This window comes from Euprymna scolopes, chromosome 5 (genome assembly GCF_053919585.1).
Source record: "Euprymna scolopes isolate OS-2025 chromosome 5, ASM5391958v1, whole genome shotgun sequence".
NCBI lineage: Eukaryota > Metazoa > Mollusca > Cephalopoda > Sepiida > Sepiolidae > Euprymna > Euprymna scolopes.
This window is the reverse complement of record NC_136486.1, coordinates 10692553-10716566: the sequence shown is the minus strand read 5'-3', so window position 1 is coordinate 10716566 and position 24014 is coordinate 10692553. Positions and strand designations below refer to the sequence as shown.

The following is a 24014-nucleotide window of genomic DNA, read 5'->3' as shown; positions in this document are numbered from 1 at the left end:
AAACCGACTGAAAAACAACTTGCTATCTTTAATTCTTTGGGCTAAGTTTCTAGTATTTCTGTGTGTTTTTATATACATAGTTGAATTTTGGTTGCTTTTCCTAAACTAAAACCACTATATATATATATATATATATATATATATATATATATATATATATAATGGTTGTGTAGTTCTAACGAGAGTAAAAAATGTAGATTTAAAAGAGTGTAGGCATCAACAATTGTAGGTTTTTCAGACGTTTTTTTTAATATTTTAAAATATTTTTATAACGCATTTCAAGCCTTGTTCAGCTCTCTTCAGATATTTTTATATAAAGGTTTTTTTTTAGTTAAAGTTTGGAATGTCTTTTTGGAAAATATTTTATCTCTGACAACACTGATTGTGTTTTTCAGAGAAATGCCAATCTGAGACTTTTTGTCACCAATAGTCAGTGCACTGGTCAAGAGTTCAATCAGTTAGAGTTAAGTCTATTTAGTGGGTAAGGGGGCTTTTAGTCTATTTGGTGAATACTTTTATGAGTTTTTATGATTTTCTAACTGATTGAACTCTTGACCAGCGCACCGAGTATTGGTGACAAAAAGTCTGATATTGGCATTTCTTTGAAAAACACAATCAGTGTTGTCAAAGTTAAAATGTTTTCCAAAAAGACATTCCAAACTTTAACTAAAATAAAACTTTTTATAAAAATATCTGAAGAGAGCTGAACAAGGCTTGAAATGCATTATAAGAATATTTTAAAATATTAAAAAATGATAAAAGTCTGAAAAACCCACAATTGTTGATGGCTACACTATTCTATATATATATATATATATATATATATATATATATATATATATATATATATCTGACAATATATATATATATATATATATATATATATATAAAATTTTATATCTTAGGTATTTATGAAGGATGATAGCAATGCAGGAAAAAACAGAATGAAAAAGTATTAACAAAGAAAAATAAGCAATTTAAATTATGAATCTTCAAAATGTCTTCATTTTTCCAAGGATCTTTGATATATAAAATCAGTAAAAATGGATCTTAGTGGTAAATATTTATAAAAAATATCCGGGATGGTGTAACATCTTTGATAATTTTAGTAGTGAACCTCATCTTCTCAAATAGAATGCAAAAGGGAAGCCATTGACCACGAGGGGCATATATATGTACAGTTAGGAAGTGTATACATATAAGTAAAGTTAGGTAGGTGTGTGTGTATATATATATATGCTTTGAGGTTGCTATTTTCCAAAGGTAGGGTAACCAGTGAAATATAATGAGGTTCATACAAGAGTGCTCAATACAGAAGTAGAACAGGTAACATTTGTCTTTACATAAGCAGTATTTTGTTGCTACACAGTAATGAGCATATTTTGGTCTACTAGTATTTACTAACTAGAGACCTCATCAGGCGACAACCCTTATTTTCGAAAACTTTAGACATAGTGGCACCTTTACGCAGTTATTGCTAATCTGAAACTGGATTAAAAACAATTTATAGCCCTGGTCTTATAATTTTAATCAAATGTAAAATGCCTCATTTTATAAAAATGTAAATTTCTGAATTTAATGTTTGGAATGTAGCTTTTCTTTTCCATGACCTTTTCGGTTGTAGTATTGGTAATCTTAAGTGGGAGGAGTTTAAAATCTATCCTTTAAAAAAAATGTGTAACATAAGCCCCCATTGAGGAGCATTAGAACTACGCTGAGGTAGCTTTTTATTCCCGGGTGACACCAGATAACCCAAGGATGTAAGATAGAGAAGATAAATATATATATTTTATTTCATGTCAAAATAGATATTGTTTGAAACCAGAGAAATATATTTTTACGGATAAAAGTTGATAACAGGAAATTTCACTTACATTGTTTGACCTTAAATAAACTCAGTCGGATGTCAGAATCGACATCTGACCTTGCAAATCGTGAGAATGAGTAATTCAGATTTAAGGATGGGAATTGTACCCACGCAAAACCCTAAAAGCTTTCGATTTCGTGGCAAAATCTTATTGGCTGAGAATTTCCACCCCATCCACATATCTTACTATATATACGACTGTCGTGCAAAAATTAGGCAGATAGAGGAGAGTTTCAGATCAGTTAGAGTTGGGAGTTGAAGCAGATTGCTTGTTGAATACGAGAAGAGACGTGAATTCTCCCCACCTCATCCATCCGTCTGTCGTGTCTGAAGAGATTTGAGATTTTGGAAAAGAACTTACAAAATCTGAATGAGAATTGTAAAAACATTTTTGAGCATACTTTTGTGAAAATTAAGCTTCTGTAGATAGACTACAATTGTTTGTTTTTCTTCCTGTCTGCCGCTTTGATATTCGCTTTCAGCATACCAGATTTCATGTAACAACCTCAGAGAAGTCTAGACGACACGAGCCGAGAATTCTAGAGAAATAAGAGTCCTTAACCACCTTCTCTTGAGTGAGGCGTTACAAAAGGTTTCTTTTTAAAGATTTTTAAATGGTCTTAAATTTTTGATCAGGAATGTATTCTTGACAACCCATTGCGTAACATGGTTACGCATTGCATCACTATATGCATATTATTTTTATTTATATTTTGTAGACTTTACAATTTGGAGAGCGCAACTCTAAAGAAACAAAATTTTTAAATAAGTTAGATTTTTAAAAATTAATGAATAAAAGAGTTGCTTTCTATTAAATTTTGAATTATATTAATGCATAATTAAAAGAATAAGTGCACACATGAATATCAATAACACTTATGTATTTGTTAAAATCTTAAACTATTCCACTTATTATGAATTATGGAATATATGTTCTAGGCAGCAGGCTCAGTAATATGGGCACATTCTTTTGTAAACTCTATAGTGGGTGTCAATCTTATAGCAACAGCTTTCACTGTTGGGAAATTTTGGAAAGAAACTGTTCATGAAAATTTTGGAGGAAGAAAGTTTGTTTGTTTAGCATATCAACCTCCTTTAGGTCATTTAATGCTGCATACAAAATTTAATTTTTAGATGCTTTCGGGGTTGATTTTCGCTGGGTACATTTGAGTAATGGTTTGATATAGTTTATTATTTAATGGCATTTATATTTTATAGTAAAAATTTGCTCTTTTTAGAAAGTTTAGAATGGTTTTTAGGTTTTCTTTTTCGAAGAGTTTAAGTTTGTAGCCTTGTAGTAATGTTGACGTGAGTGTGTGAGTCAAGTAAAAAGTGTTTCACTGTATAAGGTTCGTGACATGGTATACACTTGAAAAGTTTCACTTTTTAGTATGAAGGAGTTATGTATGCGTGTTCTGGATACATAAGACTACTTTACATGATTTTTAGGCATAATTTGGAAAAGTTTGTTGTTTTGGCAATTGTTCCAGTTTTCTTGCCATTCCTTTATAATAAAATTGTTTATTGAAGGTTTGAAATCCGTGTATGTCACTTATTTGGAGTTTTAAGGGAATTTTTGGCCACCATATCAGCTTTTTCATTTCCACAGAAAGTATAGAGACTAGAAATCCAACAGAAGAAAGTTTTGTGTTGTATGATAGAATGGATCCTTTGTAACAGTTTTATTAGTAAATGATTGTTTAATTTTTGATTTTTTAATAATTCTAGTATTGATAATGAGTCTACAAATATTATGAATTTCTTGGAGTTTTGGTTGGTGATAATAACTAGGGCGAAGTTTATGGCTGTAATTTCTGCAGGATTGAGGAGTTATTTGGTAATCTTTTTTTGCCGAATAGTGTTGTCTGAAATAGCGGCACATCCCACTTGGTTTTGATCTTTGGAATCATCTGTGTAAGTGCGTGTCGAATTTGAGTAAGAATCCAGAATATTGTTTAGTTTTTCTCTATAGTCTGAGGGGTCAGTATTGTGAGGAAGAAAGGAAACTTTTTTACAGTGGTGATAGAAAGACAAATTCTTGTCATAAAAATTTTATGAAGAAGACCGAGAGATTGGAGTTGAGTCAAGCACTTTTTTATGGACATGTTAAAGTACAGATTAATAACTTGCAATGTTTATTATATGCACAGAAAAATGCCCAAAGAGTAAATGGGATGTTTGATTTTAATAAGGATTTTTAAAAATTGGTTTTAATAACTAATTTCATAATTTATATTTTTGAATGACCATTAATTATTAAATCCCTACAAGTAGTCAGACTATATGAATATCCACTTGTTACATACAAGTGTATATTTATTCAGCATGGCTCTGTTTTTCTTTTCAATTGTATTCTTAATGACACTGAATCATATCCAAAGTATTACTGTGTTTATCAAATAAGTGACAAATTTTTGGGCTATAAAAACAATTGCTTTTTATTTGACAAACAGACATGTGGCATGGAGCAGAGAGAGATGGATGGCCAGCAGGTAAAATGTGGTTGATTGTCTCAGTTTTGGGTCGTGACTGACTGTTTAACTGGTCTGTTTATATTTGCTTGCATTGTTCATAATTTCATTTTCCATTGAGTTGTTTCATTCTTGTGTTTAGCATTTAGGTTTGATTTTTTTACATCATTGGTCAAAAATCAGGTTGTCTATTGTTATTCACTCACTCTCCTGGATAGTCTGGCGTTATTCAGAAATTTTGTTATTTGAATTCTCATTTTTTGCCTGTTTTGGTGCTGCCTCTATTATTCAACATCCTGACCATTGTAAAAAGAATAGAAATGAAATGATGTGGACAAGTCACACAAACTAAGAAAGGAGGTGAGACAGACAAAGAAAGAAGAGGTAGAAGGACAACATCCAAGAGTGGACAGAGCTGACTTTTAGTAAAATGCTCATAAAGGTAGGAAATCAAGAGATCTGGAGAAATCTGGTCATTTTTGGCACCTGAGTCATTTAAATGACAGGATTGATGAGCGAGAGAGAAACCATTAATCCATTTGGATTTTGAAAGAAAAACTATTGTGTAAAAAAAAAAAAAATAGAAATTTTTACCAATTTTGGACAAATTTCATTCCTCTTTTTTGCCAAAGTCACACTTTTTTCCTGGAGTTAACAAAACATTGAGTTTTATCAAAACATTCCGCATCAGATAACGCCAGAGAAAATTTTGGTAAGAAACCAATTTTGAAAAAAATCAAAACACAAATGGAATGATGGATTCAAGAATTGAGACAAAAACATGTTTGTTTCAATTAACACTGAGGAGAGACCCACCTACTTGCCAGACAAAAAAATATACTCTTCATTATTGTAGCAAAATTTGAAATATGAAATATTCAAATTCAAGTGAAACCAATGGTATCTACTGAATTATCATGTCATGGTAATGAAAATATCCAAAAATTACGAAAAACGATAAGGTAGAAAATTAATTTTTAATGAAAACAGTTTTCAAAGACAATTAGTGAAAAATTGAGTTTTGCTAAATTGGCCAAAAATTTTCAGTTTTCAGAAAAACTTATCTTCCTTTTATTACAATTAGAACTCTCCAGGGTTTTTTTTTTTTTTTTTTTTTGCAAAACTCAATTTTCAATAATGAAGAACCAAACAGTTTGGTTTTAACATGTTAATTTTTGATATATTTACTCTTTCAACTCTTATAGATATATATGGTCATTTATTTTTATATTGCAAACAGAACAAGCTCATTCCAATAAAAATATCTTTACTTGGTATTGAAAGAACTATGTTCATTTTCATTCATTAAAAAAAACAAAAACGTTTCATGCAATTAGTAATCAAGTTCCAGCAATGTAAATTATACAAATTAAAAATCCAGTCTATATTAGATGTCATTCTAACTGATGAAGATGTGTGGGAGGAGGAGGAGGACAATCATTGGTTAATACAATTTATTGAAAGGGTATGAAATATACAGGTTCCACTGCAGAACATAATTGACATTAAATAACTTTAAAAAAATAAAAAATATGAATGAATGAGAAAGTCCAAATTTAATCTGACCTACCTGAGAAATGTGTTCATTATTCTCATAATGAGGGGGGGATTCAACTTCCCAAACTTTCAATACAACTTCATCTTTATCACTGTGCAACCAAAAATCGTGAGAAAGCTGCAATAGATCATGTAAATTATATCACACACACTAGTCAATATATACAGATATTTTTAACAATGTTTTGTACATATATATATATATATATATATATAAAATTGAAATTGTGTGTGTGTGTGTGTGTGTGTGTGTGTGTGTGTGTGTGTGTGTGTGTGTGTGTGTGTATGTGTGTGTGTGTGTGTACATTTTCCTACCAAACTACTCTGTCAATTTTCAGTCTACAGACTCGGGATTTGACATGAGAGGTATTGAGATTTGGGAAAATCTTTTTAATCGGTTTTCACCCAGAAATTTGGCTGTCAAGGGGTCAAAGTTCAACGATTTGACTTTTGAAAACTCTACCAAACTCCTTCGCCAATTTTGGGTCTAAACACTTGAAATTTTAGATGTAGGTTACTTGGACATGGATCAAACTTTTTAATTTGATTTGAGCCCAAAACAATAAATGTTAATTAAAAATTTGACCTCTGCAATCTACCAAATTACTCAGCCAATTTTTGGTCTCAACATTTGAAATTTTACATAAAGTGTAGTCAGACATAGGGCAAGCTTTTTAATTGGTTTTTACCTGAAAATTGGGTTGCCAAGGGGTTAAAGTTCACAAGATTTAACTTTTGCAGTCTCTAGAAAACTATTCAGCAAATTTGGGGTCTAAATATTTAAAATTTTACATAAAGGATATTCAGAAACAAAACAAATATTCCTAAAAGAATCTTTCAAAATCTTGGAAAAATCTTTCAAATCTATCCATAAATACGCTACTTTGCTAAACAAAGATTCCATCAAGATATCATACTCCACTATGCCTAATTTAGCACAAACTATAATTTCATCCAACAATAAAAAAAATTTTAAATGCCTAGGCAATCCCTTTCCCATTACCCCATAAAGCAAAATGTAATTGCCAAAGAAAATGAAAATGTCCTCTTAACAATAACTGTGTACATAAAGATGTTATTTACTCTTGTACAGTAACGGAGACCAACCTCCTGCAACAAACTTGGTGACACACTTTCTCCAATAAACATTTTGAATCCTTTGCAATCTTCAACCCACACGCCACCTAACCCCCAACAGCAATCCGATTCCCTTCATATCCAAAATCCTGTTTCCTATCAATACACAATGAATCCCTACAACCAGACCTACTAATACAGATATCAACCAGGATACCTCTTTAAAGAATCTAATCAGCAAACTTAGATTGGAAATCAAGAATTTCTCTATTAAATGGGATATCATTAAAAACTCTAAATCCTATACCCCAGGCTTCAAATCATTCCAGCTATGCTTATCCGAAGCAGTGTGTATAATAACTGATCACCAGGTAAAAATCTAATAAACACCAAAACTGAGCTGATTTTCCTATGTAAACATAGGGCCAAATATAAATATAGCAACTTCCAGATCATTCAACCTCCACAGCCTGCTCAACCGTCAGGCCTCTCACTGCAGTGATCTCCCATCTTTATTTGTAATTTCCTTTATTTTCTCTTCTCCCAGGCAATGCCCTCTATAAGGCCACCATTCACCCATGTATGGAGTACTGTTGTCACATCTGGGCTGGTGCATCTGCTTCTTGTCTCTTGCTCCTGGACAGGGTTCAAAAGAGAGTCGCCAATCTGATAGGTCCTGAACTGTCATCTAGGCTTCAACCTCTGTCCCATCGACGAGATGTTGCATCCCTCTGCTTGTTCTACAAATACTTTGATGGTGAATGCTCTGACGAACTGCAAACACTTGTACCTCCCCGACGTAACTACCCCCGACAAGCTACTAAGTCTCATCCCTTTACAGAAGAGATCCCTAGGTGCAAGAAAGCCTTTTACTACAATAGTTTCTTCCTCAGAACTGTGGGTCTTTGGAACTCCCTTCCGGGATTCTGCTTTCCCAACTGTACTGATATGCAGAAGTTCAAGTGTAATGTGAACAGCCATCTTTCTACTCTTCTCCCTTCATAATGACCCTGCTAATTAAGTCCCTGATAGTAGCCCTCTGCTTCAAAGTGGCACTGTGCCTTGTTTGGGGTGAAAATTGAATAAAAAAAAAAAAAATTTTTAAATGCGATTTTCTTTTGACTAATCACTCTCAACTTTCCAACCAGTCAAAATGGAAGTGGTTTTTTGGCTCTCTTCAGTTTCTTTGAACCCTAATTTTCTGATGCTTTGCTTTTCATCTTGCAACCATCAAGGCAAACACCAGCTGCTTAATTTACCTGCAAATTTTTAATCTCCATTACACCAGATTTCTTTTTTTGTAACATTGAACTCCATATGAACTGTTTTACATCTTATGTTTTTTAAAGTTTTGTGACTACAAATCACAACACTAAGTTTCAACCAATACAGCAAATACATAGAAATGTTAAAACTTTTAATGTGACTTTCTGATTATTTTGCTAACAATTTTTTCCTCTGATGAGAAGAAATAGCATTCTTTGAAACTCTGCAGATTAAGGAGCACTCAACTTTGGAGTATTCTGCCGAATAATAAAACCTTTTTGTAAAATTCTACTTTACAACTCTGTTCTTATTATTTTTATATATATAACATTTAATAACAAATCTTCTGTTTATACATTTTTATTTCTTTCAATTTTTATCTTTTTGTGTTAAAATCAAAAAATTAATATAAGTTTCATATGTATCACAAACTTTTTGATTCTTTGTTGTATCAAGAAAGAAAAAAAACAAATGAACAAAAACTGGAGAAAGAAAAAGAATTTCAAGAAGTATCTGTGAAACGAGCATGTGAAGCCAGTAAGAAGTCAAGAGAACATTTTCACACTGTTCCAATAAAGGCATTAATTTAAATCCTATGATGCCAGAATTAGCATCACAAGACAAAAATTGTATTACATTAATTATTTCAAAATATTGTTGCTTAATAATATAAATAAATATATATACACACACAATAATATAAATAAATTATATATATACACACACACACACCCTCATTCAAAAACAAATGAAGAAAAACTTCTGCCAAGACCTGAAGATCAACTCCCAGAATAATATATCTCACTGTTTCATTAAAAATGATCTCACGATTCATATGGACAAAGTTTCCAGCGACAACTATGATCTTTGATTTCACTAGAAATGAACGTGTTGTCATACCACCCCCCTTCTTGCTTCAGGCTAAACACAGGCGGCTGCATCCCCATTACTTGAACTTGCAGCGTCTATCATCCTGGATGGATTGAGTCAGCTTCATTCTGAGCATAAACTACATCTCAGATCATCGCAGTTTAGTTTTGCCGATCCTGGGCCAGGTCACAGGAAATGACTAACCCTAACTCCAAATTCCAGTGCGGGTGACCTACTACTTGTGGGCCCAAATTGTATGGCCTGGTCATCCTTAATTGTTGTCGCACCGGTCTTCAGCTGCCCACCGACACGTTTATGCCAGCCAGGAAGAGAGGGTGAGAGAGGGGGCCTTGCAAATAAGCTCTCCTCTCATCGACAAGCTAAATGTCCAAACCACTAGAGATGTTCAAGAACGAACGGATAGTAGAGGATGTCAATTTAGTCTTCAGCATCGCATCCAAATTGATCAAAATCAATTAAATGAGTTATTATTTTCAATCATGAAGAGAGAAAAAGAAAATGAAATTACCTCATTGGTGATTCACAATTTATTAAATAAAAATAAAAATAAAAATAAAAATATATATATATATATATACATATATGCACAGGGTGTTCCAAAAGTCTTGGGCACATTTTGACGTTGAATATCTCTAGAACTAAAAAACACATCTGGTATATCTGGTATATTTTGGTATAGCCTTACAAAAAACTTAATGCATTTAGCTTTAAAATGGCACCGCTTTCATCTTACTACCATTCACAATTAAGCAGATATGCGGACTTGGAATGTGCCCAAGACTTTTGGAACACTCTAAAATGAACAACCATTAAGACTAGCAGACTCAATTAAGTACACTGATTATTATTAGATCGAATCCCCCCTCCAAAAAAATGTTATTGTACTTTCTGTCATAATATATATTGTTTAGCGTCCATTTTACATGCCAGCATGTGTTGGATGGCTTTAAAAAATGATCTCCAAGTTAACCTATCTCTGACCAGATTTTTATTTATCCCTCTCAAGTTTTCCTTAGTTTTCCTCTCTGAACTGCATCTACTACTTTTACCGCTCTATATCTACTAACTAAATAAACTCTTATACATTCTTACATTGCTACTGTTCAGATTCAATCTTCCTCCAAAATCATCAAAATTAGGTCTGTCTTTAAGTCTTACATTAGATATCTAACATATCATTCTCGTACCTTGAAATACGAATTTGTATAAAAATTGGATGAGAAAATCAATATTTTGTTTTTACATTATATAGAAGACATGTTTTAATTATGTCAATTATAATTTTTTTTTTTTTAAATAAATAATTTTTTTTAATATTGAACAAGGTGTATTACTTACAGTTGGGAAGAATTCTGGTAATTTTAATGACATTTGATACAGTTGCATTAAAATGGGTTTAAAATGTTGTAGCAGCAGACATCGGGAAGCGGGATCAAGAACTTCAATGATATTACTGAGAAGAATCAGCTAGAAAAAAAAAAATTTTTTTAAATATCATTATCGTAAAATGTACAGAAGTCAGCAAATGAATAATTTTAAGGCAAAATTCAAACGATGAACACGAGAGTAAATGGTCGTGCAAAGAAATGCCCAAGTTTTTAGTTATTTGTTGAGGAAAATATTTTACCAGGCCCAGTATGAGATGATTCAAACATTACCCCAGCTATAACGGACGCCCATGCCAGTTGAGGTGTATATGATGTGCTGTCTCTATGGTGGAAAGAGGGGTTCTGACTATTTCAAACACCTGGAATAGCAAGACATGATGTGTCGAGTCATATACATAAATTTGTTTTGCACAGTGATATGCATCTCCGGCAGCAAATAGAGTCATAGATGATCATTTGAAGGAGTTGTTTTGAGGTTCCAGAAAAGAATAATTCTCCACCTGGCATCAATTTGATATTGTTGAGATCTGAGTTTGAGGGAAAAAATATTTTTGTGGCATATGTGTATGACAGTCTTATATGAAATGTTATTCAGGTCTACTGCCAAGTTGGGAGAAGCTGCTTTCTTTAACCCTTTACTGCGAAATTGTACTTTCCAGTCGCTTTTCAAAAAAACAATATTTCTTACTCTTATGGCTTGTCAGCCCAAACGATAACAAGTCTATGCATGGTTCAACAAGTGAATGAGGAGTTTATGTTCGTGCGTCAGTTGCACACTAACTTTCGTCATGTATGAGTTTCAAGATTAAAAATATTATTGCATAAAAAAATTTTTTCGGTAAAAGGGTTAATAAAGTTCTCTTTCTTCTTAATATTTTGATAACACTGTTTCTTATTGGATCTGTCTGATGTCCCCAGTTTTGTTCGTCCTCTTTGATACATTGGATATGATAGATATGTTCTTGCAGAAGGCACTGACACCTGCTTTTGTCAGTTAACTCATTTTTATTAATATTATTATTAGAATTCTAAATGGTGGGCATTGAGCACTTTCCTAGTTTTGTTGATCCTGTTTGTTTTCCAGTTGCTATGCCTTCATGGGAACTTAGTTCTTCACATATGGACACACAGACACATAGCTGTTTTCATATTGGCTGACTTCAAATCCTACTGCTGCCTTGCAGTTTTCCTTAAAAGGCTATAGAACCTCACCCAGAAAGAAAAGCGAGCATGATAGGGTGACTGTTTACCTCACTGAAATTACTTTCGGCCAGAAGCTGCAGTCTCCTCTGCTGCCAGTCATCGCGGGTTCGCTTCACTGGAAATGAGCATTGGAGGTTAAGAGGGTGTCTATTTGATGTGCAACAGATACTACACCTAAACTGCACAAACAAGTTGGGAGCCAACGTGGAAAGTCCTGTACTGAAGGATAAAGCACTGAGGCCCTGACTAGTCATCGTCAAGGCTGACGGACTACATGACGATATTCAAATTTCAAAAATAATTTGGTAAAACCAGTATCCACTTGTTTATTAGTTAATCCATAATTTAAGACTTACAGAAAAGAAATAAAACTACAAAGTTATCATAATCTAAACATACTTGTCCAGGAATTACACATTTCAATTTCATTGATCTTTCTCATACACAAAACAAAATGTTTTAATCTCATCGACAAATCTGAGTAGATATAGATAGTCTACATATCTATAAAAGTGAGAATGTGTGTGTGTGAGAACAATTCTCAACCTATATACTGAACAATTTTTGGATCCCAGACTTGAAATTTGGTATATAGGGCATTCAGACATATGGAAAACTTTTTAATCAGTTTTCTTCTGGAAAAAGGGCTGCTAAGGAGTCCAAATTTTAAAAATTGGTACGTGGGGATTATCGGATCTTTATCTATTTCAAGAATGCACATGCATAAATTGTTCACATAACAGATTCCTTACATTAAGAATAAGTAGGTTTGAAAACACTTTAAAGATCAGGTCAAGCTGGTCTAATGGTTATTGTACTTGACTCACTGACTTTAGGTTTTGATCTCAGCTCAATTTTTTTTTTTTTTTACAAGAAGTTAATTGTTTAGAAAAACAAATACTCACATGCACATATCTCAGTTTTTGTATGAATTAAAATTTATGCATATTTTATGACCAGGGCAATGCTGGGCAGCCTGCCAGTATATAATATAATTATTAATTTTATTCATAATGAAATACAATGCATACTAAAATAAACTAGAAATATTACATTTTTTAAATTGTCAAGACTTGCTTGATCGCATCTTTAATAACTTTAAAATTATAAAAAAATCAAAAACATCTTCAATAAGAGAAACACAAAAACAAAACATTTAGAAAATGATACAAGTTCCTAATAAATTAAAGTTTTCTAAATAATTTACTGATAATCTCTCTCTCTCTCTCTCTCTCTCTCTCTCTCTCTCTCTCTCTCTCTCTCTCTCTCTCTCTCTCTCTCTCTCCTGGGATAATTCTTAAGTTAATGGAGTCTAAAAAGTATACCCATTTATGGAACTCGGATCTTTTCAAACATGTAAACAATGGATTCAGCCTATGTTAATAACTAAAGGGCTTCAGCAACAAGATTCAAATTGCACCTAAAGAATCAAAACTGTTTTAAAAATAACATCCAAAATGAAAATGTCTGAACCATTGAAAGAATACAAATCAGCAGTTCTCATCACAGCTATTCAATAACAAATTCTTGCCTGTAGTTTAAAGTGTCTTCTGATTGGTTAGACAATTTCATGATGATTGATAAAAATTGGTTGCTTTGATTTCATAAAATAGAGTAAAACTGAGTCTCCAAAATTTTGCATATTTTGTATTTTCAATTGTCCAAAAAGAAAAAAAAAAAAAAAAAGAATTCAATCGATAAAATACACATGGAAACTACATATTCAAAAAGATTATTTCCTATTCTTTCCAATCACAGAAATATGCGAGAAGTTGCGAGTTGAGCAGATTGACGTTCAAACATATCAATGTCATACCATAACACACAATTAACTGCAAATGCTAGTATGAGAAGGAGGAAGATTAACAGTCTCATCGATTCTGTTCATTAAATAGACTGGTTGTACTGTTTTATGGCATGTCAACCACAGTTGGGTCGTTTTATGTGAAAAGCATATGTTTTGTATATAACTAGTTTGTAGATTAGTTTGGTTTATAGGTGTATATATCTTGTAAACAGTCTCTTCTATTCATTTTATGTCATTCTTCCCTTGTTCAGGTGTCAGACGTTTTCTGATATTACACAAACTCACTCTCCAGTTCTGACGGTTCAGCAGTCTTCAAATTCTCCTCCGTGTGATTTGTCAAATTAATTTCTTCCAAATTTTCCTTGGCAAGTCAACCTTCCTGTGATTTAGTACATCCATGCTTCTGCAAGTTTATCCAAGAGGATGAATATTCCACATGACCATATAAGGATAATCGATTCGTCATTATGACAACACTCATGCTGCACAAGTGTAATGCTTTTAGCAAATCCTCTGACCAGATGCATTCAACTTGGATTTGTAATGTAAAATGTGACCATTATCCTGGGTGCAGTTTTGAGCCATACCGAGAATGATGGGGAAGGGAGCTTGAGTAGTTCATAGGATTGAGGCATAGATAAACAGGAAAATATAGAAAAATATGAGAAAACATGGATTTCTTGATGAGGTGCGATAGACATGAATACTTTGCCAAACGATGTCTAAGGAGATTGAGTGCTGTTCTTTTGACAGATGATATTTGACTCATAGATAGGGCCAGGATAGATACTACCACTCTTTTGGATCAAAGTGCACTTGAACGGAAATGCTGGTATGGGAAGGGAGGAGGAGAAAAATAAAGGTTTCATCAATTCTAGTCACCCATAATGTTGATTGGTTATTGAATTTGATAGCATGTCAATTGTCATTTGGTTATTTTTATACCAAAATGTTTTGTAGAGAATAATTTGTAAACGAGTTTTATTCAACCCATAATTGAGAGTTTTACTAGTACTACCATTTCGAGAGAGTTGAGAGTAACGGTTAAGAGGTGATTTCATACTTCCAAAATCTCCACAATTAGGGCCTCATCACAGCATACAGTTTTATGTCATTAAGAACGGTTAAGATGGGGTGAACTTGAGTAGTTAATATGACTGAGAAAGTGGTAAACAGGGGAAAAAAAGTAAAAAAGTGCTGGGAAAAATGAATTTCAGGGTTGGTAGGGCAAGGATAGAGATAAACACCTTGCCGAAGGGCGTTCAGGTCATTTTAGTTCTGTGCCACAACCAGATGCATCTGTTATGTAAAAATGAGAAAAATAAAAGATTTCACTCACCAATTGTCTGAACGGAATTGATGGAAATAGTTTATCTAATGTTGGTAAAACTCCTTTCTGTTTAAGAAGAAAAAAATGAAAAAACACTTTAATTCAAAAACCTTTCATAAAAAAATAAAAAATAATAGTAGTATCACATTTTTAATTGTTTGCATTATTGATTCTTCAACAAAAATCTTTGATTAAAGAAGAAGAATCCTTCCTATAATGTAGATTTTATGTCCATGTTTGTAAGCAAAACCCGAAATATCATTTAAACGTAAGTGATTATATTTAATTACTAGGCTGTGACAAGAGAATATTCTTATTGTTTTGACTCTCGAGTATATATCCGACACAATCAATCAAGAACCACATCACTTTATCTAAAAACATATAAGATATCAACTAATATATACTCGAGAGTCAAAATAATGAAAAGAATATTCTCTTGTCATAGCCCTATTAATTAAACTTAATGATCAATGTTAATACTATGTCTCTAAAATAATATTCAATGTTTTATCGATGCTTCCGTTCAGTCTCGAAAGACAAAGGATACCCCCTGTAGGGGCAGCTGCACATGTAATTGTGAGGCAAGGGTTGTGCAATTGCCAACTATACCTCTCCTGAATCGGCACTGTTTGAGTCCAGTGGCAAGAAGTCTAGGACGACTGGAAACAATACTGAGATAAGCGGAGAGCGCATACAGCTCCTGGAAGTCCCAAATGGTCACCCATTTAGTACTGACTAGGTTCAACGTTGCTTAACTTCAGTGATCCAGCGGGAACTGGTGTGTCAACATGATTATGCCATAAATTTAATGTTTGATTAGTAAAATATTAAATGATATAAAAAAATCTTTCATTTAAATATCTGTAGGATCTATGATAGATGTATTTAAGAAAAAAAATCAAATAATTTTACAGTTTAAATATATCTTCATACTTAGACATCAATTTGAATATCTTTTTTGAATCTGTATATCTATACTCCTATAATTTTTTTTTTTTTTTGTATTGATATTCATATTAAAAACCCTTTTTTCTATTTATTTAAAAAGAAGATAAAATTTTCTCATATACAGGTCATGGAATTGTATTCACTAGCAAAAGATCTAGCTAATTTGCATATTCTTTTAAACATTAATTTTAATTAATTTCCTATTAGTTTTTTTCGATTTTCTTATACAATGATCATATTTATTCAACTATTATGTGTAATTATATTAATGCAGATATTCTATATGATTTATACTTGTGTAATATTTGCAGAAAAGTTTATAGTAAACACATAACTCTTTCAATATATATTTATGTATATATTTTTGTTTAAAACATTTTGCCTACCAAACTCCTTCTAGAATTTTTGGTCTATAGACATGAAACTTCATATATAAAGTATTTGAACCCATGTGAAACTTTATATTTGGGTTTTGGCCCAGGAAAATCAGTGCAAAAGTGTGAAAATTTGTAAAAAAATGAAATTTGCCAGGTGAATATGCATGCATAATGTAATAGCTATTGGTTCATGTTTTAATTTTTAGCCTTGCAGCAAACATGTCTTCATAGCTCAGTCATTAATGGCAGAAGAAAAAATAAATCATAAGCTAAATGTTTTGGCTTTGATTCTCAGTGGTGGCACACAAGTCATTTTTTTTTTTTAACTTTTTAAATCATTATTATATATTGGGTCCAATTTGATATAATACAAAACCTGCATTAATCAAAATATCATATTTAAGCGTATTTTATGACCAGGCAATGCCAGGTGCCCTGCTAGTATTTCTACATAACCTTTTTAACATTACTTTCTTTCAAACTTTGAATCTTTCGATTTCTGTGCTAACCAGCAAAATTATAGCTAGTCTATACAAAAGTTATTTTACTATCTGTTTTCCCCCTGAAGAAAAAAGATAAATTTTTAAAACTACATGGAATAAAAAAATAATTAACTTTATACTTTGTAATAAATGCTGTAAATCAGAATTTGGAAAATTTTAACTCCCTTCACATACATAGATTTATCAATATATGTTGCTTTGCTTAGATAGTATTTGAATGTATATAAGTAAATAGCAAAGTTCTAGATATAGCTCAACAGTTCAATACTAGAGCTATAGATATTTCTTAAATGTTTACTACTTATTCAGTAGATACATGTTTTAATTGTTCATTTTTAAATTTTGAAACAAACAACTAAAACGTGTATCTACTCCTGAAGAAACGATGAAAATTAAAGTAATATCATATACATTTGACAAAAGGTAGTACAAATAATGTCCAGAATTCTGAGAAGGATGTTGTAGTTTGCTTGAAACATTGTGTGTAGTGTGAAAGAAGTTATGTTTGAAGGCTATAACAATGCAGTTTGTAGGAAACACTGAACACAAGTTAGTATATAAAAGAATAATGACAATCGCAGAACAGTTATATGCATTTGTTTTTATTTTCTTCCGGAGAAGAGATACTACTGTTGAAAATTAGGGACACCAACACCTACCATCTTGTACAACACATTATGTTGGTAAATAAATATAATAAAACTGAAAATTATTGAAAATTTCTTCTAACATTGTCATTATTCTTTTATATGTTAACTTACGTCCATGGTGTTTCCTATGAACCACATTGATAAAGCCTTCAAACAACTCCTTTCACATCCAGAATTCTATTTTTAATTTGTTCATAGCTAAAATTCTGGTCTATGAAATTTAACTCACCAATGTTTCATGATCTTTGTTTATAAGGAATTCTAGTGATTCGTTCACTTTTTGAGCAATAGACACAGAATCTGCAGAAGGAGATGAAAAGTTATTTTAGTAACAATTAACAACAATATTTAAAAACAAAAACTTTTAAATTAGCAACACAAATGAAAAAATTGAAATTGATAACAATATCTCAATAATGGCATACATAGAAGGAGTTGGATAATCTAGGAAAGAATCTTACAAATTTTTTTAATTTTAAAAATAACAAAGTCATGATTATTTTTGTGCCTTGCACAAAAATAATCATGACTTTGTTATTTTTAAAATTAAATATTTTTACCTTTTTAAGACCATATGTATTTCATCACATTTTTACACTACTTTTTTAGTAAAAATCGTTATATCTTTGTTAAAATAAGATTAAGCACTAAAATTTGCCATATAAGTGTATTTTTTTGTGCAAGGAATTCAAATATGTGACTGAAATTTTTCAAACATTAATGGTTTCCAAATAATCTGCAGTAAATGCACATTAATATGCTGCAATAGTTTAAAAATACCATATATTCATTAAAAAAAAACAGAAAAAAATAAAGAACTCAAAGTTGAATTGTAATGCATTTTATACATAAGACATGAATCTAATATCAGAATGTTTAAACATTAATATATTGCAAAATTTCTTTGATATTATTGTAAATTCACACCTTTTGCTAAATCACTTCTCCAATTTCCCAAAATATGAAATTCTTTATTTTTAAATCAATTATATATAAATAATCTGAAAAACTTGGTAGGTAGAAAGAAAAAAAAAAAACAATTATTTTAGAATGTAATGTAAAATAATTCCTCATTTCAAGTTCAATCTAGCATTTTAAGATAGTTAATTATTTTCTTGTCTACGGGTAATAAATCCTGAACATTTTTCTTTTCTCTTTTGGGGAGGGACGGCGAGGGGGGGAGGCATATTTATGATTATTCGTGGTTTTAAGTAGGTTTTTTTTTTTTTTTTTACACAGTGATCGTCACTTATCAGGGCCCGGAAGCCACTCAGGGATAAGAGTTATTGCAAATACATTACGTTAGTGTGGGGATTTGATGAAGTGTTTACTTAAGGGGGCGGTTCATTGGACTTGAAGACATCCAAGTTGTAGTCCAGTGGGAAGCAGGCAGACGGAACAGAGTTCCACAGGCGTGCAGTTCTAAGAAAGAAGCTTTGTTCATGGAATCCACATTTTGATTTAGGCACAGAAATAGAGTGGGGGAAATTTTTCACAGTGGATTCAGCTAAACGGGTGTTTTTCGTGAAAGATTGGCGAGGGGGGACCAGAGATTGGAGTTCAGACAAGCACCTGACATGGAAATAACGATAAAACAAGGATAGGCTCGCAACGTCTCTTCTGTGGGAGAGAGGTTGCAGGGTAGAGAAAAGGGCATCCCCCACTAAGCCACGAAGTCTATTTTGTACTCTGTCAAGGCAGGATAGGCTGTTTTTAGCAGCTCCTGCCCAGATATGGCAACAGTATTCCATCCTTGGACGTACTTGGCTTTTATATAGATAGAGAATTGCATCAGTAGTGAGATATCTTCTGGAACGGTAGAAGGATCCCACCATCTTTCCAGTAACCTTGGCAACAGACTTGATGTACGTGTTCCATTTCAGATCAGGAGTAAAGGTCAAACCCAGAAGCTTGTCAAAACACGGGGCCTCACCCAGACGAGAGCCATCCATCACAATTGATGCCAGATGGGGATCAGAGCGTTGATGATGTAAGGATAGGAGTTTGGTTTTGGATGCATTAAAGGTAACCAGGCACATCTTCCCCCACTGAACCACGCGCTCAAGATCAGAGGAGAGAGAATCAGAGAGAACTTTGTCATTTACAGCCTTTGATGTGTTGCCGTAGATGGTCGTGTCATCAGCAAAGATGTCAACGAATGATTTAAGTATGTGTTTAGGGAGGTCATTGATGTAGATCAGGAATAGAGTTGGGCCCAGGATTGAACCCTGAGGGACACCAGCATTTATATTGCAGGCCTCCGATTTTTGTCCATCTACCACTACTCTTATGAGCCTATCGGAGAGAAATGATTTAATGATTGAGAAAACATTTCCAGTTATACCGTAGCTGGAAATCTTGTGAAGTAGACCCTTATGCCATACCTTGGCGAAGGGGGTTTGATATGTCAAGAGCAATTGCCCTAGAAAGGAAGTCTTTGTCAAGAGATTCACTAATCCTGTAAGATATAACCGTCAGCACATCTGCGGTAGATCTTGCAGAACGGAAACCATAGTGTGTCACTAAGAAGGTTGTTCCTGCTGAGGTGGTTGACTATTTCTCTATTTAATATTGATTCCAGCAACTTACTCATAACACACAGGAGATTTATTGGCCTATACTGAGAGGGAGATGACTTATCACCTGAATTCTTAAATATAGGGCAAACTGATGAGGTCTTCTAGGGAGTCGGAAAGCACTTCTTAAGGCAGCGTTTAAATAGTTTCATAAGTATGGGAGCAAGTTCTGGTTGAAGCTTTTTTAACACTATAATTGGGATGCCATCAGGGCCAGTTGCTTTACTGGAATCTAGGTTCTTAGCTTGGCGACCTCATGCACGGATATTTGTATGTTACCTATGGGAACCAAGCCGCTGATCAGCTATCTTGGATTTAACAGACTGGGCATATAGCTCTCTAGCATTTTTTATTACTCTTTTACAGTGGTTGCTGGCAGTCCTAAAAGCAGCTTTAGTCTTAGTGCATCTATTACGTTGGTAGCTATGGAAAAAGTGATTTCTGTGTGCGATAGCAGCAGCACATTCTGGGGAGAACTATGGCTGGCTGTTAGGTTTTTGTGGAAGAGTTTGGGTTGCCATTTAGACTTTGTTTTTGAGGGAGTTTGCCATTCAGACTTGGGGTTAGAGGTAGGGTTAAAGGAGTTTTTTTTTTGGAGATGATGGCTTGTTATTTAGATTTAGTTTTAGTGATATGACACATTCAAGGAAAGTCATTTTTAGGAGATGGGTTTATCATTCAAACCTGGGGTTAGTGGTAGGATAATTATGTTTTTATACAAATTTTTCAGTTTGAGAAAATATCCAAAGTATTTGGAAGTTTAACTGCTTTAAAAGGCAAGAATTTCTAGGAAATGAGGGATTATTTTATGTTAAATTTAGATGCAAAACTGATCCCTCACAAACACTAAATTCTAAAGTATTTAATTTCTGATTTTTTTAGATAAGAATTGATTATTTGAATTCTTCAAACTACTGTTCTCATCTTGAGTGTCATTTTCACAATGTTTCAGTCAATGTAACCTCCGACCTTCAGGTGTATCTTGGCAAACTCAGGAATCTTTCAATTGCATTAGAGAATCTGTACGGAATTTCAAACAGAACCATTTATTAAATTCACGGAGATAGCATGCTCTCATATCATAAGCCATGCGTAGATAGAAATCCTAAGTAATTTGCAATTGTATTTTCGGTCGTCCACACTAAGAATTGAACCTTCATCGTTCAGAGGAAAGTCACTTTTACAACTGAATTATTTCAAGTATTCTAATCACTGCGCTACAAGAACTCATGATTAGAGGAAAAAAAAAAAACACTACCAAGATTTTTTAGTGTTCACACATAATCGCCTTAAAAAAGGAAAAAAAATTTCTATTTTAATTGGCAACTAAAAAGTAATTTCTGACTAGAATTTAAGTTTGAAAGTTGTATATTGGAAAAACAGGTATGTGCAGCATAAAAAAATCTTATTTTGAGGGGAGTGTCATGACAAGGGGAGGGAAGACACAAGCCCTTTCATTTTTTATTGGATCACCACTTATGGAGATCAAGAGTCACTTGAGGATAGGGTTAATAAGGCTGAATGAATGTCAGCTGAGAGATGAAGATAGTTATGGGAGTACTACCATTGATTAATGGCATGAAGTGTATTTGATTACTTATGGGGCAGTTTTGTAAAGCAATTCATTCTAACCTCTTCATTAATCTAACAATCAAAAAATAAGACAGAAAATTGGAATCAAAAGGTTGTTGAAGAGAACAATATTCAATGAAAAAAGAAAACGCAAGAAAAATGAATAACTCACATCTGAGGATAATATCCTTTGCAAATGACTTTGCACATTCTGAGGTTGAGCTTAAATGTTGCCAACACCAGTAGATGAGCGACGTTTGAAGAGCACTGAACAAGTTATGAAGAGGCAACAGTTGTTCGTTGACGGCTTTCATATTCACCACTCCACAGAAGTCATGGCAGATCACAGATATCAAATTTTCAAGCAGAGATAAACACTTTGAAGAGTCGACATTCTAACAAGAAAAGAAAAAGATTATCTTAATTGTTTCTTTGTTTTGTTTTTTTTACAACATACTTTGGGGTTATTTAACCAACTCTTTATTTTGGTAAAATGATTTTACACTTGAAATTCATATTTTTAGACATTTGGTCTTGTATATAGATCACTTGCATTTTTTGGACTACTATTCTCATCTTAAGTGTTATTCCCACAATGTTTCAGTCAATGAAACCTAACCTTCTTTGGGTGTATCTTGTTGAACTCAGGAATCTACACAGAATTTCAAACGGAACCGTTTAATTCACAGGAATAGCATGCTTTCATTCCATTAGTCATAACCAGATAAAAATCTTAAATAATCTGCAATTGTATTCTTCATATCGCCCGCACTGAGGATTGAACCTTACACTCCAGAAAAGTGTTACTTAGAACTGAATTCTACTTATTTTATCAGTTACACCACAGATCCACATCTCAAAATTTTAGAAACTTAAAATTATTTGCAGATCAATTTGTCGTAAATTTTTTTTTAATAAACCGTCTTCAATTGATTAATTCTAATTTATCCATAAAGCAGTTTAGCTTATTAGAATTATAGATATTAGATTTTGGGGTATAAATTCCCAGTCTTTAAAAAGGACATTATGACTTCCACTCTGATGTCATTCAATAATTTCTTCATGATACCAAGACTGCAATATCTTGTCATATGAGAGCAAAATCAACACTTTCTAACAAAGTGTATCACAGTGCATTATCTTAATGAAAAAAAAAACAAGACAGAATGAAAGCATTTCTTTTTTAATCTTGAGAAACAATATTTAGAGAACTGCTAGTTTCATATGATTCATATTTAGTTGTTTCTGCCCCCCCACAAGGGCAAAGTTAAATACAATGTCAGTTTTTAATATGGAGAAAATCCAGCTCCACCAAACGAGCCAATTGTAATAAAAAATTAAAAAACTGAATGCTTCTTAGGATTTCTCTTCCCTGACTGAAGACAGGGCATATACTTTGCACTAAAAGTCTCTTGTAAATGTGTCTCATTAGAAGAAAGGCAGCATTTCTGCTCCATGGATTAGGTTACAAGAGGAGATTGTGGCAATAACTACCATATCCATGTTTAAAGTGACTTTGAGCAAATATTTAAACTGTATGTGGATGTAAATATCATATCTTGTAACATGGCTTGTTGCACTTTTTTTGCCAAATGAAAGAAAAAAATAATTTTAAATTTCTTCTGCAGTTGTAATCGCAAAAGACAGATTCTATTGGAAACAAGATGCAAAAGAAAACGTAGACAGTTTTTCCTTAACATATTCAAACAGGAGGTTGAACTCACCTCAACAGCCTCCAGGTTACCATTTGGTAAAGAAAGCAATCCCATTGGTTCAGCAGTTGTGTAGAATTGGCAGAGAGATTGAAAAACTAACTGAACAGAAGGCTTCTCAAATAATTTCTGAAAATTGAAAAATAAATAAATAAATAAAATATTAGCTGAGTATTAGAAGAGAAAATAATTTTGGAATATTGGAAGAGAAAATAATTTTGGAATATTGGAAGAGAAAATAATTTTGGAATATTGGAAGAGAAAATAATTTTGGAATATTGGAAGAGAAAATAATTTTGGAATATTGGAAGAGAAAATAATTTTGGAATATTGGAAGAGAAAATAATTTTGGAATATTGGAAGAGAAAATAATTTTGGAATATTGGAAGAGAAAATAATTTTGGAATATTGGAAGAGAAAATAATTTTGGAATATTGGAAGAGAAAATAATTTTGGAATATTGGAAGAGAAAATAATTTTGGAATATTGGAAGAAAAAATAATTTTGGAATATTGGAAGAGAAAATAATTTTGGAATATTGGAAGAGAAAATAATTTTGGAATATTGGAAGAGAAAATAATTTTGGAATATTGGAAGAGAAAATGGGGGTGTATTGGAAGAGAAAATGGGGGTGTATTGGAAGAAAAAATGGGGGTGTATTGGAAGAAAAAATGGGGGTGTATTGGAAGAAAAAATGGGGGTGTATTGGAAGAAAAAATGGGGGTGTATTGGAAGAAAAAATGGGGGTGTATTGGAAGAAAAAATGGGGGTGTATTGGAAGAAAAAATGGGGGTGTATTGGAAGAAAAAATGGGGG

At 32.7% G+C, this 24014-nt stretch overlaps 1 protein-coding gene across 2 annotated transcripts in view; it reads right to left on the bottom strand.

The window, feature by feature from the left end:
* LOC145276705 (zinc finger ZZ-type and EF-hand domain-containing protein 1-like) overlaps positions 1 to 24014 on the bottom strand; it is a 156518-nt gene that overhangs the window by 108528 nt on the left and 23976 nt on the right. For both annotated transcript variants that reach the window (XM_080127901.1, XM_080127902.1), the window contains exons 10-15: positions 23211 to 23327; positions 21659 to 21881; positions 17568 to 17638; positions 14867 to 14923; positions 10468 to 10596; positions 5909 to 6013 (exon numbers count right to left, since the gene is read on the bottom strand). In XM_080127901.1, coding sequence (XP_079984027.1) covers positions 5909 to 6013; positions 10468 to 10596; positions 14867 to 14923; positions 17568 to 17638; positions 21659 to 21881; positions 23211 to 23327 — 702 coding nt within the window. The remainder of the gene's footprint in view (positions 1 to 5908; positions 6014 to 10467; positions 10597 to 14866; positions 14924 to 17567; positions 17639 to 21658; positions 21882 to 23210; positions 23328 to 24014) is intronic.